General features: G+C 44.3%; 1 protein-coding gene and 1 pseudogene across 3 annotated transcripts; one reads left to right on the forward strand and one right to left on the reverse strand.

The window, feature by feature from the left end:
* On the forward strand, positions 1-9,567 carry LOC106576252 (gelsolin-like; annotated as a pseudogene).
* A 559-nt stretch (positions 9,568-10,126) lies between these two features.
* On the reverse strand, positions 10,127-15,908 carry LOC106576231 (uncharacterized). Of its 3 annotated transcripts, none has more exons than XM_014153279.3 (11): positions 15,785-15,908; positions 14,325-15,481; positions 13,632-13,759; positions 13,264-13,449; positions 13,022-13,100; positions 12,659-12,783; positions 12,067-12,262; positions 11,848-11,940; positions 11,572-11,637; positions 11,238-11,323; positions 10,127-10,558 (listed from the first exon to the last, which is right to left on the reverse strand). In XM_014153279.3, exons 1-11 carry the CDS (start codon positions 15,860-15,862, stop codon positions 10,386-10,388), a joined length of 2,367 nt encoding a protein of 788 aa, XP_014008754.2. In that variant the 5' UTR covers positions 15,863-15,908; the 3' UTR covers positions 10,127-10,385. The 3 variants fall into 3 exon arrangements, with proteins under 3 accessions (XP_014008754.2, XP_014008756.2, XP_014008755.2); XM_014153281.3 differs by having other exon boundaries at positions 15,643-15,835; XM_014153280.3 differs by having other exon boundaries at positions 15,583-15,835.
* Between the last annotated feature and the right edge of the window lie 221 nt (positions 15,909-16,129).

The following is a 16,129-nucleotide window of genomic DNA, read 5'->3' on the forward strand; positions in this document are numbered from 1 at the left end:
ATGGATGACTACCTGGGTGGCAAACCTATTCAGTACCGTGAGGTGCAGGGTTATGAGTCAAGAACATTTTCAGGCTACTTCAAAACTGGACTGAAGTACATGGTAATGTTCAAAAGCGTGTAAAAAGAAACAAAGGAAGTCGCACAGTCTACGTATGCTACTAACAATTGAATGGGTAAACTAACGTTTTGGCACAGTCTTTTCTTCAGTGTTCACAGTACCTTCTACCCAAGAAGGAACTGTGTGCTGGGTAGAAGGTACTGTGGACCAAAACGTTGGTTTACCTGTTAAATTGTTGGAATCATACTGTATGTTTCGAGTACGCGATAATGTATTTATTTTTACAAAGTTTACTATTCCGTTAGTCAGCACCTCCACTATCATTTTGGGGTGTGCGTCAGCTCATGCTTTTACTGGAATGTTGAAAGACATTCAATAAGTGTCACGTCCTGACCATGGTAAGCTGTTATTTTCTATGGTAGAGTAGGTCAGGGTGTGACACGGGGGTTTATTCTATGTGTTCTATTTCTATGTAGTTGGGTTCTAGTTTTTGTATTTCTATGTTGGTTTGTTTGGGATGATCTCCAATTAGAGGCAGCTGGTCCTCGTTGTCTCTAATTGAAGAGCATACTTAAGTAGGGTTTTTTTCTACCTGGGTTTGTCACGTCCTGACCAATGATAAGTTGTTATTTTCTATGGTAGAGTGGTCAGGGTATGACAGGGGGGTGTTTTTGTGTCTGATCTATGTTTTCTAGTTCTATGTTTAAATTCTAGTTTTCTATTTCTATGTTGGGATTGTTTGGGGTTGATCTCTAATTGGAGGCAGCTGATCCTCATTGCCTCTGATTAGAGATCATATTTAAGTAGGGGGTATTCTCGTTGTTTGTGGGTTATTGTCTTTTGAGTAGTGTGTTGTCCTCTCTGCGTCACGGGTTGTTTTCCTATTTTCAAGTTGTTAGTGTATTGCATTCAGTTTCACTTTTAATAAATATGTGGAACTACGAAAACGCTGCATCTTGGTCCGCTCCTTATAACAACCGTGACAGGGTTTTGTGGGTGATTATTTTTGAGTAGTGTTTGTTTCACCTCTGCATCACGGTTTGTTGTTTTGTTTATTCAGTTTATTTATGTATTGCATAGTTTCACAGAGTAAATAAAATGTGGAACGACACACACGCTGCACCTTGGTCCTCTCATTCCTACGACAGCCGTGACAGAATCACCCACCACCAAAGGACCAAGTAGCGTGATCGGGAGTGGACCTGGGAGGACATTTTGAATGGAAAGGGATCCTGGACGTTGGAGGAGATCCAGGCTGGATGGGATACCTCCCATGGGAACAGGTGGCGGCAGCGAGAGCAGAACGGCAACGTTACGAGGAACTAGCACGGCAACGACGGAAGCATGAGAGGCGGGCACACGGGGAGTTTGGCAGAGTCAGGGTGGAGACCGAGTGAAGAAGCAAGCACCGTGTTATGCTGTGATGCACACTGTCGCCAGTGCGCATTCACAGCCCGGTGCGATCTGTGCCCGCGCCCCGCATTTGCCGTGCTAGGTTGAGCATTCAGCCAGGAAGGGTGGTGCCAGGTCAGCGCTCCTGGTCTCCAGTTCGCCTTCTCGGTCCAGGATATCCTGCGCCGGCGCTGCGCACTGTGTCACCAGTGCGTATTCACAGCCCGGTGCGATCTGTGCCCGCGCCCCACATTTGCCGTGCTAGGATGAGCATCCAGCCAGGACGGGTTGTGCCAGCTCTACGCTCGAGACCTCCAGTGTGCCTCCACGGTCCAGTATATCCTGTGCCTGCTCCACGTACCCGGCATCCAGTGAGTCTATCCATCCTGGTACGACCTGTTCCTGCTCCCCGCATTCACCCAGAGGTGCGTGTTACTAGTCTGGCGTCACCTGTGCCAGCCCCACACACCCAGAACTGTGGCCCCAGGCATGTCCTGGCCTAGCTTCAGCTCCAGAGAAGAGTCGGACTAGCTGTAGTCCTCCTCTGATGACTACATGTACATAGGACTACAATACCCAGCCTCAGGGCTGTGGAAGGCTGAAGAGAGAGGAGCTGTTCAATTCCCAGTCCAGAGCTTCCGGCGACAGTTCCCAGTCCAGAGCTTCCGGCGACAGTTCCCAGTCCAGAGCTTCCGGCGACAGTTCCCAGTCCAGAGCTTCCGGCGACAGTTCCCAGTCCAGAGCTTCCGGCGACAGTTCCCAGTCCAGAGCTTCCGGCGACAGTTCCCAGTCCTGAGGCGGCGGCCTGCAGCCCGGAACCTCTGGCGATGATCTACGGTCCGGTGACACAGAAGCAGAGGGATCAGCGGGCGGAGCGGGGGTTACGCCCCGAACCAGAGCCGCCGCCTCCTCTGGAGGATGCGCTGGATGATAAGGTTCTGGGTACTGCACCAGAGCCGCCATTGACACTGGTTACCCTCCCAACCCTCCCTTTTGTTTTTTAGTTGCATTCGGAGTCTCCACCTTTTGGGGGGGGGGGGTACTGTCATGTCCTGACCATGGTAAGCTGTTATTTTCTATGGTAGAGTAGGTCAGGGCGTGACAGGGGGGTTTATTCTGTGTTCTATTTCTATGTTGTTAGGTTCTAGTTTTTGTATTTCTATGTTGGTTGGTTTGGTATGATCTCTAATTAGAGGCAGCTGGTCCTTGTCTCTAATTGGAGATCATACTTAAGTAGGGTTTTTTTATACCTGGGTTTTGTGAGTGATTATTTTTGAGTAGTGTTTGTTTCACCTCTGCGTCATGGTTTGTTTTGTTTATTCAGTTTATGTATTGCATAGTTTCACAGAGTAAATAAAATGTGGAACGACACACACGCTGCACCTTGGTCCTCTCATTCCTACAACGACTGTGACACATTGCCCATGTTAGTAAGCTGTTATTGTAAGTAATCCACATGAATAATGTAAAAGATAATTTGTATACGTTGCAGTATGCTTTAACATAGTCAACAGGCAGAGGAGTTAGAGCTACAGTAGTACACTTGGTCCACTGTACTGATAATCTTCACTCGTCTGTATTACAGGAGGTTTATCAATGGTGTGGTTCCAAGGCCAATAACTTTGAGAAGCTGAAGGCCACTCAGGTGTCAAAGGATATCCGTGACAATGAACGATGTGGGTGGGCTGAGTTGTACATATGTGACGAGGGGGCAGAATGTGAGAAGATGCTGGAGGTGAGTCTTTCAATGAGGAGAAAGGGACGGAAAAAATTGTCAATTTCTATACACTTCATATCATGCAACTGTTTATGTTTCCAATAAACATCTATAGTTAGTTACCTTTTAACATAATGGTGATAATTTGCTGTGAGATGCCTGACTTGTGGTCTCGTTCCAGATTATTGGACCCAAACCCGATTTGCCTGAGGCAAATGCAGATGACACAAATACAGACGTGTCCAATAGGAAGCTGGTGAAATTGTACAAGGTCAGATCCATTTTTGAATTAAACAATTGAATCGTTAAATACTATGTAATAAGCAGTTTTTGAGCAGACCTTCAAATACCAATATTACATTGAAATGTTTTTCCAAAAGGTGTCAAATGCCAGTGGGGATATGGGCATGGATATGGTAGCATCAGAGAACCCGTTTTCACAGAATTCCCTGGAGTTAAGTGACTGCTTTATCTTGGACAATGGCCCCAATGGCATGATCTTTGTCTGGAAAGGTATTGGTTTCTTCTCAGCAGCTGGTCTCTATGAATTCTTTTGACTGTAAAACCCAGAAGCTTTTATCTTCCCTTTGATTAGACACTTCTTTTGAATACTGTTGTGCCTGGAAGTCACTTAGTTCTTCAGCATTTGCAGTTTAATCATGAGTTTATTTGGAATAAAAACAGGTAAGGATGCTAACAGAGGAGAGAAGTGCGGTGATGAGTGCTGCCGAACAGTTTATCACAAAGATGGGCTACCCGAAACACCCAGATCCTACCTGAGAATGGGGAGACCCCTCTGTTCAAGCAGTTCTTCAAAATCTGGCGTGACGCGGACCATACAGTGGGGTTGGGAACCGCCTACGTGTCCAACAAAATCGCCAAGATCAAGAAGGTGCCCTTCGATGCCTCTACTCGCCATCACTCGGACGCCATGGCGGCTCAGCATGGGATGGTGGACGAGGGGAATGGAGAAGAGCAGGTAAGGACATTTTTTGGGGGGGCCGGGGATACTGGGGTTTCCTAAGTAAACACCATATAGTACGATGGTAGTTAACCTTAAATATTGTGTTTCAAGGTTTATGGTAGTTATGTGTCCTCAGTAAAGGGATACTTACAGCCCCTAAGGGTTACGACTGTGGGCCTGCACACCCACCAAAAAGGTGTCACAATCTCACAAACAAGCCTTTGAGAAAAGAACTGCAAGGGGTGTTACCTTTTTTTCATTCATGGACAACTACTAGTAAGAACTGTGTTTACCTGTTAACCTACGTAGATCTGGCGTATTGAGGGAGCTGACAAGGTGCCTGTGGAGCCCTCCACTTATGGGCGATTCTATGGGGGAGACAGCTACATCATCCTCTACAACTACCAGCATGGAGGCCGTAATGGACTGGTCATCTACATATGGTAAAAACAATGGAGATTATCCTTCTGGAAGCTTTATGTGTTATTACATAGTCTTACAGCAAAAACTGCTATCGTCCTTCTATCGTTACTGTAGGCTTCATCATTTATGTGTACCAGGGCTTTTGTTACATACTGTATTAGACACATCTAAACCAACTATACTGTATGATATAACCTAAGCATAAATGTATGTGAATAGCACTTGAAAAGTACTCCTTTTTCACAGGCAAAGAGTGGATTCTAGCCAGGATGAAATTGGCACCTCGGCCATCTTGGCTGCTCAGCTGGATGACGAGTTGGGAGGAGCGGCAGTACAGGTGACTGGATTGTTTTGATTTATCACTGTCTGGCCCCGATAATACGGTCCAGATCATTTTTAATCAAGACATGGGATAAACAAACATACAGTCAAAAACACAAAAGAAAAATCTATGTACAGTGTGTGCAAATGTAGGGAGGTAAGGCAATAAATAGGCCATAGTGGCGAAATAATTACAATTAAGCATTAACACTGGAGTGATAGACGTGCAGATGATGATGTGCAAGTAGAGAAACTGGGGTGCAAAATAACAAAAATAAATAAATAACAATATGGGGATGAGGTAGTTGGGTGTGCTATTTACAGATGGGCTGTGTACAGGTACAGTGATCGGTAAGCTGCTCTGACAGCTTATGCTTAAAGTTAGTGAGGGAGATATAAGTCTCCTGCATCAGAGATTTTAGCAATTTGTTCCAGTCATTGGCAGCAGAGAACTGGAAGGAAAGGTGGCCAAAGTAGGTGTTGGCTTTGGGGATGACCAGTGAAATATACCTGCTGGAGCGTGTGCTACCGGTGGGTGTTGCTATGGTGACCAGTGAGCTGAGATAAGGCGGGGCTTTACATAGCAAAGACTTATAGATGACCTGGAGCCAGTGGGTTTGGTGACGAATATGTAGCGTGGGCCAGCACACGAGAGCATACAGGTCGCAGTGGTGGGTAGTATGGATGGCACTGTGATAGACTACATCCAATTTGCTGAGTAGAGTGTTGGAGGCTATTTTGTAAATGACATAGTCGAAGTCAAGGATCGGTAGGATAGTCAGTTTTACGAGGGTATGTTTGGCAGCATGAGTGAAGGAGGCTTTGTTGTGAAATAGGAAGCTGATTCTAGATTTAATTTTGGATTGGAGATGCTTAATGTGAGTCTAGAAGGAGAGTTTACAGTCTAACCAGACACCTAGGTATTTGTAGTTGTCCACATATTCTAAGTCAGAACTGTCCAGAGTAGTGATGCTAGAAAAGAGTAGGCCTGAGAATTGAACCCTGTGGCACCCCCATAGACTGCCAGAGGTCTGGACAAAGGCCCTCTGATTTGACACACTGAACTCTATCTGAGAAGTAATTGGTGAACCAGGCGAGGCAGTCATTTGAGAAACCGAGGCTATTGAGTCAGCCGATAAGAATGCGGTGATTGACAGAATCGAAAGCCTTGGCCAGGTCGATGAAAACGGCTGCACAGTACTGTCTTTTTTATCTATGGCGGTTATAATATTGTTTAGGACCTTGAGCGTGGCTGAGGTGCACCCATGACCAGCTCGGAAACCAGATTGCCTAGTTGAGAAGGTACGGTGGGATTCGAAATGGTCGGTGATCTGTTTGTTGACTTGACTTTCGAAGACTTTAGAAAGACAGGGTAGGATGGATATAGGTCTGTAACAGTTTGGGTCTAGAGTGTCTCCCTCTTTGAAGAGGGGGATGACTGTGGCAGCTTTCCAATCTTTAGGGATCTCAGACGATACGAAAGAGGTTGAACAGGCTAGTAATAGGGGTTGCAACAATTTCGGCAGATCATTTTAGAAAGAGAGGGTCCAGATTGTCTAGCCCAGCTGATTTTTAGGGATCCAGATTTTGCAGCTCTTTCAGAACATCAGCTATCTGGATTTGGGTGAAGGAGAAGCGGGGGGGGGGGGGGGCTTGGGCAAGTTGCTGCAGGGGGTGCAGAGCTGTTGGCCGGGGTAGGGGTAGCCAGGTGGAAAGCATGGCCAGCCGTAGAAATATGCTTATTGAAATTATCGTTGATTTATCGGTGGTAACAGTATTTCCTAGCCTCAGTGCAGTGGACAGCTGGGAGGAGGTGCTCTTATTCTCCATGGACTTTACGGTGTCCCAAAACTTTTTGGAATTAGTGCTACAGGATGCAAATTTCTGTTTGCAAAAGCTAGCCTTAGCTTTCCTAACTGACTGTGTATATTGGTTCCTGACTTCCCTGAAAAGTTGCATATTTCGGGGGCTATTCGATGCTAATGCAGTACACCACAGGATGTTTTTTGTGCTGGTCAAGGACAGTCAAGTCTGGAGTGAACCAAGGGCTATATCTGTTCTTAGTTCTACCTTTTTTTTAATGGGGCATGCTTATTTAAGATAGTAGGGAAAACACTTTTAAAGAACAACTAGGCATCCTCTACTGACAGGATGAGGTCAATATCCTTACGGGATACCCGGGCCAGGTCGTTTAGAAAGGCCTGCTCGCTGAAGTGTTTTAGGGAGCGTTTGACCGTGATGAGGGGTGGTCATTTGACTGCTGGCCCATTACGGACGCAGGCAATGAGGCAGTGATCGCTGAGACCTTGGTTGAAGACAGCAGAGGTGTATTTTGAGGGCAAGTTGGTCCCGATGATATCTATGAGGGTGCCCATGTTTACGGATTTAGGGTTGTACCTGGTAGGTTCATTGATAATTTGTGTGATATTGAGGGCATCTAGCTTAGATTGTAGGACGGCCGGGGTGCTAAACATATCCCAGTTTAGGTCACTTAACAGTACAAACTCTGAAGATAGATGGGGGGGCAATCAATTCATATATGGTGTCCTTGGCACAGCAGGGGACTGAGGGGGGTCTAACAAGCGGCAACAGTGAGAGACTTATTTCTGGAAAGGTGGATTTTTAAAAGTAGAAGCTCGAACTGTTGGGGCACAGACCTGGATAATATGACAGAACTCTGCAGGCTATCTCTGCAGTAGATTGCAACTCCGCCCCCTTTTGGCGGTTCTATTTTGACGGAAAATGTTGTAGTTGGGGATGGAAATTTCAACATTTTTGGTGGCCTGCCTAAGCCAGGATTCAGACACGGATATCAACAGGGTCAGAGCATTGGTATGTAAAATGAAATGAAATGAGGGAAGGTTAAAAGCCAGGTATCTGACTCACTCTATGATTTTCTGTCTGTTTCTACCGTGATGAAGGTGTGGGTGATCCAGGGTAAGGAGCCCGCCCACCCCACCAGGGTGGTACCTCCAGAGAGGGTGGCCAGGTCCAGGCTGCAGACAGAGCTGTTCCAGGTGCGGTCCAACCCTGCTGGCTGCACATGTGCCATAGAGCTGAGTAACAGGAGATGGAAGGTGAGGTGGGAAGAGCTCAATAAAGGATGTTTCGTAGGTACACCTATTTGGTTACTCTTGGGGTGTATTCACTAGGATCCAAATGGAGGCAAACAAGCCAAAACTACACTAATACACCCCAGTAGATAGTTGAGTTGCTATCCATTGTGATGTACCGGTTGGTTTCTTGGTGAAGCTGACTACAGTCCGTTTGCCATGGCAGAACTGTAGTTAGTACCTCCAGTGTACAGTATTTTCACTGCCTCCTCTCTTCCTCTCTCCACTCAAGGTTGATGCTGCTGCCTCAAATCTGAACTCCAATGATGGCTTTGTGCTGGTGACCCCGGCATCCTCCTTCATATGGGTGGGAAAGGGGACAGGTGACAGTGAGAAACATGGAGCTCAAAAGCTAAGTGACCTTCTAGGGGTCTCAGCCTCAGAGCTGGCCGAGGGTGAAGAAGCAGGTACGTTCCCTGTCAGCAGTCGAATTCACTAGGAAATGTTTAGCCAATAGCCACAGAATGTTACTGATGAGGATAAAAGACAAAGCTTATCCATCCGCTCCATCTTCTTCCAGATCCACAATTGTATGTGTTTGTGTGTCAAGATGACTTTTGGGATGCTCTGGGAGGTAAAGCGGACTACCGTACCTCAGCCAGACTGAAAAACAAAATGGACGTTCGTCCACCGCCTGTTTGCCTGCTCCAACAAAACTGGCCAGTTTGTTGTGAGTCTGCCCTGTTATAACTGTAGTATAGCATTTTCCAGCTTACTTTGCTGCATTCCTGTTTACATTTTTGACATGATTTGAATATACGTTTGGACAAATTCAGTTTCCTCTGTGAATGAAATAGCCTTTGATCCACATTTTATACGTAACAGTGTGGGAAACCATTTCCTTGTCCTCCTGAATGTGCACTGACCTGGCCCGTTGTCAAAATGCCACAATATTATTTCCACAGATTGAAGAGGTGCCTGGGGAGATGACACAAGACCTGGCCCCAGATGATGTCATGCTCTTGGACACCTGGGAACAGGTGACTAGTAGAGGGATTGTCAAGGTGCAACCAGGGCCACGTTCCATAGCCGAACATTGTAGAAATCCCATGAAAGAACCAATGCGATTCCTTATTCCACATGTCAGTGGGGCTTGTTTGTTCTACATAGCATATTTAGATCTGAATGTTCCGAGACGTTGCATCCTGCTGAACGTGCCTGTTTTGTTGTTGCTAATAATGCACCCCTGTTGATTCGCTAAACATTTTCCATGTACTCTTCAGATCTTTGTTTGGATTGGAGGTGAAGCTCATGAGAAGAGAGGGTATAGCCTCAGGTAAGCAATGGTGGGTTTAAAACAAGATCACATAATTACCTGATAAAAGTGCCGATGGGAACTTAAATGTGCCATTAAATTAAATGTTTTCTTTCCTCACTCCTCTTGCATATTTCCTGTTCTGTGGTCAGCGGTTTGTTACATAGAGACGGACCCTACCAAGCGGGATAGCAGTACACCCATAGTGAAGTTAAAGCAAGGTCATGAGCCTCCCACATTCACTGGCTGGTTCTTGGGCTGGGACCATGGGTACTGGAGCAGTGATCCCCTTGAACGGGCCATGGTTGGACTCCGTGTCTGAACCACTCCAGGGTGAGGTTTCCCCTAGGGGCAACTTCACCCAAAGCCTTTGACTAATTTGTGCAACTAACTAGGTATCCCCTTTCCTTTCAACTGTTAGACTGCCCATGGATACCAATTTGTGATAGATAATATCTTCACACTATTGCTGTTTCTGGAAGAGAGAATCTTCATGTAATTTCCTTTTCTTACACACTTAATACTGTTAGCCCATGTTTCTTTAGCAGTACATTACTACATTTGTAATTAATGGGACATGGATTTCTTTGCTTCTGTACAATGCCCTGTTGAGCAGAGTTCAGATATTCCTGTTTGAGAATCTTGTGCAGACTGGGTTTCCATAACGACCCCAAGGGTATGTCATGTCTATCAAACATGCCAACAGTGGACAGAAACAGAAAAGCTTCAACAAAGCACAACTGGAAGCAGTCAAATACATTCACATAACTAAATAAAATGTATGATGCCCGACACCAGCTCTGTTAATTTTAGTCAATAGCTAAGAGGCTTTGGTTTAGTGATTTTCATAAACACGCTCGCAATGGATGAAGACCGGCCAATCAAGACTGGGCAACTAGAAGCCATTTATTCTCAAAAATAAGAAAGGGGCACTAAAAATGGCATTGTCAGATTTTGCAAACGCACAAAACAATTACAAATTGTTATGGAGTGATGACATTAATGTCTTACAGAAAACCAAATTAACATTTAATTACAAATAAGTTGATCGTCAATAACCACAATGAACGAGCTGAATCCTTAATTTTGGGACAGAGGGGCAGACAGCTACCCCCACAGGGACCATGTGCTTTGTTTTCATCAACTGTTCTGAACCTCGCTGTAGTAGTCGCTGTCCTCATTATCAAAGATCTCAGAGAGGAGGAAGAGCTCTTGAGGATCGTTTCTGGACACCACCTTTCCTGATTTTAACCGAACTTGGAGGCGCTCTTCAAATTTGGGGAGAACTCTACTGTTGAGGAAGTCGATGATCTCTGAAAAGAAAATACATAGAGATTAAATGGTTCCAGCAAACCATGAGCATGCCAAACGGCACTCTAGTCCCTATATAGTGTGCTATTTTTGACCATGGTCAAAAGGAGTGCACTTTATAGGAATAGGTGTGATTTGGGACTATATCAAAGCTCTCTTCCCCAAAGTTTCATTATATTAAATAGTACGGTCAAGGGGGACATAGCAACATTTCCTCTCCCTTTATGTCTGGGGCGGCAGGTAGCCTAGTGGTTAGAGCGTTGGGCCAGTAACAGAAAGGTTGCAAGATCGAATCCCTGAGCTGACAAGGTAATAATCTGTCCTTCTGGCCCTGTTCCGCCATTGAAAATAAGAATTTGTTCTTAACTGACTTGCCTAGTTAAATTAAGGTAAAATAAAATGTAAACAATGATCATAGTGATTCACACTTAACTATTCTAACAAAATGCTAAAAACCTAGCGATAGAGCTTATTGGGTGGTCCAGTGGTCTAAGCCGCTGCCTCGAGCTCCCAGGTACTGTGTACTACCGCTGTGAGCCTGGGTTTGAATCTGACCCAGTCCTCTAGCGCTCCTCTACTTCGCACTCTGTCCTGTCCAATAAACAACAAATACAAAAGGAGTGGGACTGCCCTACTCTGTAAAATAACAGAATAGTGTTTATGACAGTAGCTTACACCTACCACAGAAGGACATGCTCTCCCACAATGGAACGTTGGCTACCTTTAGCCTGTAGTAGTGTGTCTGTACGTAGCGCGGCGTGACATTCCTTAAATGAAATACATACAAATGTTAGCACATAGCACTGCATTACAAAACGTACATCACACTCCTAGAAGATGGAAAACATTTGTAAAGGCTTTGTCATGCATTGATCTCAGCGTTGTATTCAGAGACTTAGACAATCCTAAAAGTGAATACTAACGCCATACAAACCTCCCTCAGTGAAAATGTCAAACACAAGGTCATCCATGACACATTGTCTAAAACAACAATCTGTGTTTAATAACCTCTTACCCAATTATGTAAGCAATTTCTTCCCAGTCGATATCTGCAGCATCTTCTATCTGCATTGCATTCAACCTGAAAGGTCAAAAATGACATGGTTAAAATTTCACCATGCAACAGTTTCACATGCAGATATCAGGACCAAAAGTCTACCGTTTGTCCTGTGTATCACAACAGTTCAGAAAGGTCCAAGTCAACGTCACTAGACGGCTAATAAATCTTAAAACAAAGTAGCAAAAAACAGATTCTCCATCGCATAGATTGAATGGAAATAAACACACTTACGCTTTGATCAAATCCACTTTGCCCTGTAAGGAATTTGTGCCGCCATTGAATACTGGTTGTCCATATGCCATTTTGTGCTTCAAAACAGCCAACCTGGAAAAATAGGATCAAAGACAAAGTCTAAAAAGTCAGACAAAAGTTCTGAATCTGAACGTTTGTGTAAATAATTCAATGAGAATTGTTTATTTTGTAAAATTACTCCTCAAACCCCCTGCCCACCATTTTATTCGACACTGCAACCAGTGGCGCGTTTCAACCGTCTGGCACACATCTCTCCAGGGGATGTTGCTGTACAGCTTCTCTTTCCTGATGGTGGCTGGTCCACTGCCAGGCTCTGCCTGTCCCACCAGGTGCTTCCGCACAGCTTCCATTAGTCTTTTCAGTTCTTCCTCGGTCCACGCACCTTTGTTTGCAGCTGAGAAATACACACCAAACGAAGCGGGAGCATTGCCCCAGGTCATACAAAGCTAACAACCATTTTCCCCAAAAAGATAAGTGGAGCAGGATGTCCGGCAAGGATGTCAGAGTCAATATATTAAAGCTGTAATCAGTACTTGGTGAAACTGCCACATTTGTTTGGGATATTACAACAACAACAAAGAAGTTACTTCAAACACACCAGTTATTTTCCTTCGGCCATCATTGCACGCGTGATAGAACTGCAGAATATGTAATAAAACATTTTACCACGATGCTGGATATTCCTCTCTTCTGTTTCATCAACAAGACAAAAACAATAACTAAGGCGCTGGGGGGGGACACTGGCGATGAGTCAGTCACCTTATGCGGAGTCCAGTTCCCAACGACTTACACATTTGAGCGAAACGTTTCTCTAGGGACGATTCGCTCCGGCCAGTCAACTGCGAGATCGTCGCCCACTTGTTGCCGTGCAACGTCTGCAATTTCTTCAAAGAGTGAAGTTCTTCTTCGGTGAACCTTTGGTAAGGAAATCAAGGAAATAAGCATTCAAAGTGCCTCAATGTGTCTGCAAATGTTAGCAAACCATAAAGTGGTTCATATCAGAACAAGAGCACAGTTGTGAACACTAAAGAAAATGTAAATTCAATATTACTATACTTTCGTACACTGTATATAGAGGCAACATAATGTATAGCCATCATAGCCGTTTATGACCGATATGGTAATTTCCTTATAGTAACTAGCCCCGTCTCACCTGCCCTTGTAGTTGCTGCCATCAAATAATTTCCTCCCACGTATATAGACTTGATGCCAAGGCCTGGGTATTCCTTCAGCTGGAACAACAGGTTAGGAAGAGGTGAGATCAGTTTTCTGGGAAATTCCTAAGCATATTTTTTTGACCACTGTAGACAATGCTGAAGAACAGGGATGTAATGTGGATAAAACTTGTCAGATAAAGTTCTCTAATCGAATGAACCTGGCTACAAGATGACACACCTATTCTTTCATGGAATCTGTGCTGCCTCTTCAATTTCTTGATATTTCCTTCTTCCTCTTTGAAGCGCTGTGGATGGAAGAGCATAGAGCCACTCTGAATCCCAGTGAGAGCCAGGAAGTCGTAGACGTTACTCTTGAGTTGTTCGTTCTCCTGTGCATTGAATCTTCCACTTCGCAGGGAAAGGCCTAGGAACAACAGAACATTCCACATGGGTTTAACTGATTAGGTCTAAAATGATAAAACAAATTATACAATTCAGTCTCATCTCTAAACACAGTAAAATCTTACATATCATTGCTACAATATTACATAACAGCGTGATAAACACTCAAATATTGAACCATGAGTGACTCAAGAATAGGCTTACCTTGTCTTCGGAATTCCTTGAATCGATCAAGATCATACTTTATCATCTTATTGATCTCGTCAACCGACTTTGACTCAACATTTGGAATGAACTCTTTGAGATCATTCAGAGCCTGCCAGTCGTCCACACTGTAGCATTGTGAGGGGAGACAATTCTAAATTAAATTCTGGTACACCGCATTCACAAAACATCTGGTTTTCACCAGCAAATGCCTCTGGGCGACTCCACAGTAACAGAGTGACGCGGGGACTCAGATTTGACTTTAAAAATGTCAAACAAAAACCAATGATTGCAAAGTTAAAGTTCCACAAATTTTACAAAAACACATTTAGTTGAAAAACAGTGCAGGTTCAAAGTTTGGTAACAGAATGAGGGTTTGTGCACCTGGTGCCCTCCTTCTGTAACCAATCTTTGCATCTGCACTGTTCAACAAGTAGCTTAAATGAGTGTTCGTAAAATGTTCAGGGGAAATGGTTAAAAGTTATCATTGTGCCTAGAGTTGTATGGTTCGTTTAACTTCTCAAACATTATTTTTTGTTGGGCATACATTAAAATGAAAAATCTGAGTCTCAGCATCACACTTATTGTGGAATTGCCCTACTGTCAATGGTTGTGTTCACTTAGGAAATCACTCTTTCAAAATATGCTAGATTCACACTTCAATACAAGTGAACCAGGTTTCCTTCTACTCACCATAGAGTTTCTTCCTTTAGGCTGGGATTGTTGTGTTGGGTCCCTGTCTCAACCATGACTGAATGGGCACCCTCCTCTGTCTCACCGTTTGTTCCAGCATCATGAGTCCTGTTGTCATTTGGAACAGCTAAATCCAAAACATCTTCTGCAGAGTGGACACTGTCCAGTCCCTTGTCTGACTCTCTGCTGTGTTTTTTCTTTCTCCCGCTGCCCTCCACAGCTGTAGACCCTCCATCTGTTTTCGACCTCTTTGACTTCAATTTTCTTTCAGTTTGTTCTTTTATACCAGGAAGGTCTGCTTTATCTGGACAATCATTCAGATCACTCTCTTTGTGTTTTTTCTTTCGTTTCCTCTTCTCTTTTACATTCTCCTCTGCCTCAGTTACCATACTTTTACCTCTCTTGACTGTTTCAGTGTGCAGTTCTATGATTTCTGGATCATCTGCTGTTCTTGAAACTGTCCGACGGCTTTCCGCTCCCTCCTCAAGTTCTGTTTGTCTGTTCTTGTGCTTCTTCTTACTCTTTCTGGCCTCATCTGGTGCAGTTACAGCTGAAACGTCTACTGCAGCCTTTGAGAGGACACAGTCTATCCTCGGTTCTGGCTCAATGTCATTATGTCTTCTCTTTTTCTTCCGGCTATTCATATTCTTCTCATCAGCAGTCACTCCCTCCGCTCCCACCTGTTGTGTTGGAAGATTCTTTGACTTTTTCTTTGTTTTCCCACCAGTTTGTTCCTCAGGATCTGGTACCTCCATTTCATCTTGAACAACATTTAGCTGCTTCTCTTGCTTTCTTTTTTTGAGTTTCTTCCTCTCTTTCTCCACCACTTCCAGCTCGGTCACTGTTTGCTCTTTATGTTTAGGTTCTTCACCCCTTTTCTCTACTGTCAACTGGTGACCATCCTTTTGATTATGCTCAATTGCTGGTCCTTCTGGTCCCTGTTCAGATAGTGCTTTAGTCTTTTTCTTCTTCTTTTTGGCTTTTTTGCATCCCTCGACTGTATCAGGTGCCACTGATGAGATTAATTCAGGAGTGTCTTCAAATAGAAGAGGGGATATTCGAGACATCTCAAGCAATATGGAATTCTCACTTGCCCCTTGTTCGGTGGATGTTGAAGTCCTCAGCATGGTGGCTACAGCATAACCTGTTTTCTCTATCTGTAACAGAAAGACTATATTAATGTCTTTCCATTGTTTCCTAAAATGTGACAGCATGCATAGGCATGAACGTTAGCAGCTATGTAACGTTAACTAGTTACCATAATTCGATTAGCGAAATACGTGCATATGAAAACACAAGTTGACTTTTTCGTACATACGCGCACAAGTGTGATCAATTTTGGGATAACTAGCTAGCTACTATAGCTAGCTGGCTAGCGGCTACATAACATGTGATAGTTCACCCAAATACAGGCTACGTAAATCAAATATGATAAAACTCGTAAAGAAAAACAAGTGCACCTGGTTGAACACGTGTGGAAAGTGGAACCGTTGCGACCAAAACGACACAGCCGGAAAGGTACATCTCTTCTTCGGCATTAGCAAGTTAACAATTTATGTGTGTGTGACTGTGACCAAAGCTAGCTACTGCCACTCTGTGGTGGTGGATGTACTATTGAAATATAACATATTGAACGAATTTGGAACCTCTAACCCTAGCAATTTGACTGGTAAACTCCACTCGCAATGGCTGCCTGCTTGGTATTCTGATCAGGAGTCTCCCATCTGCATTCCCAACGATTAGGATTTGTAGGTCTAGATTAATATTCCCGCTATGCAGTGGTGGAAAAAGTACCCAATTGTCAC

This window comes from Salmo salar, chromosome 17 (genome assembly GCF_965601325.2).
Source record: "Salmo salar chromosome 17, fSalSal1, whole genome shotgun sequence".
In the NCBI taxonomy this organism is placed as follows: domain Eukaryota; kingdom Metazoa; phylum Chordata; class Actinopteri; order Salmoniformes; family Salmonidae; genus Salmo; species Salmo salar.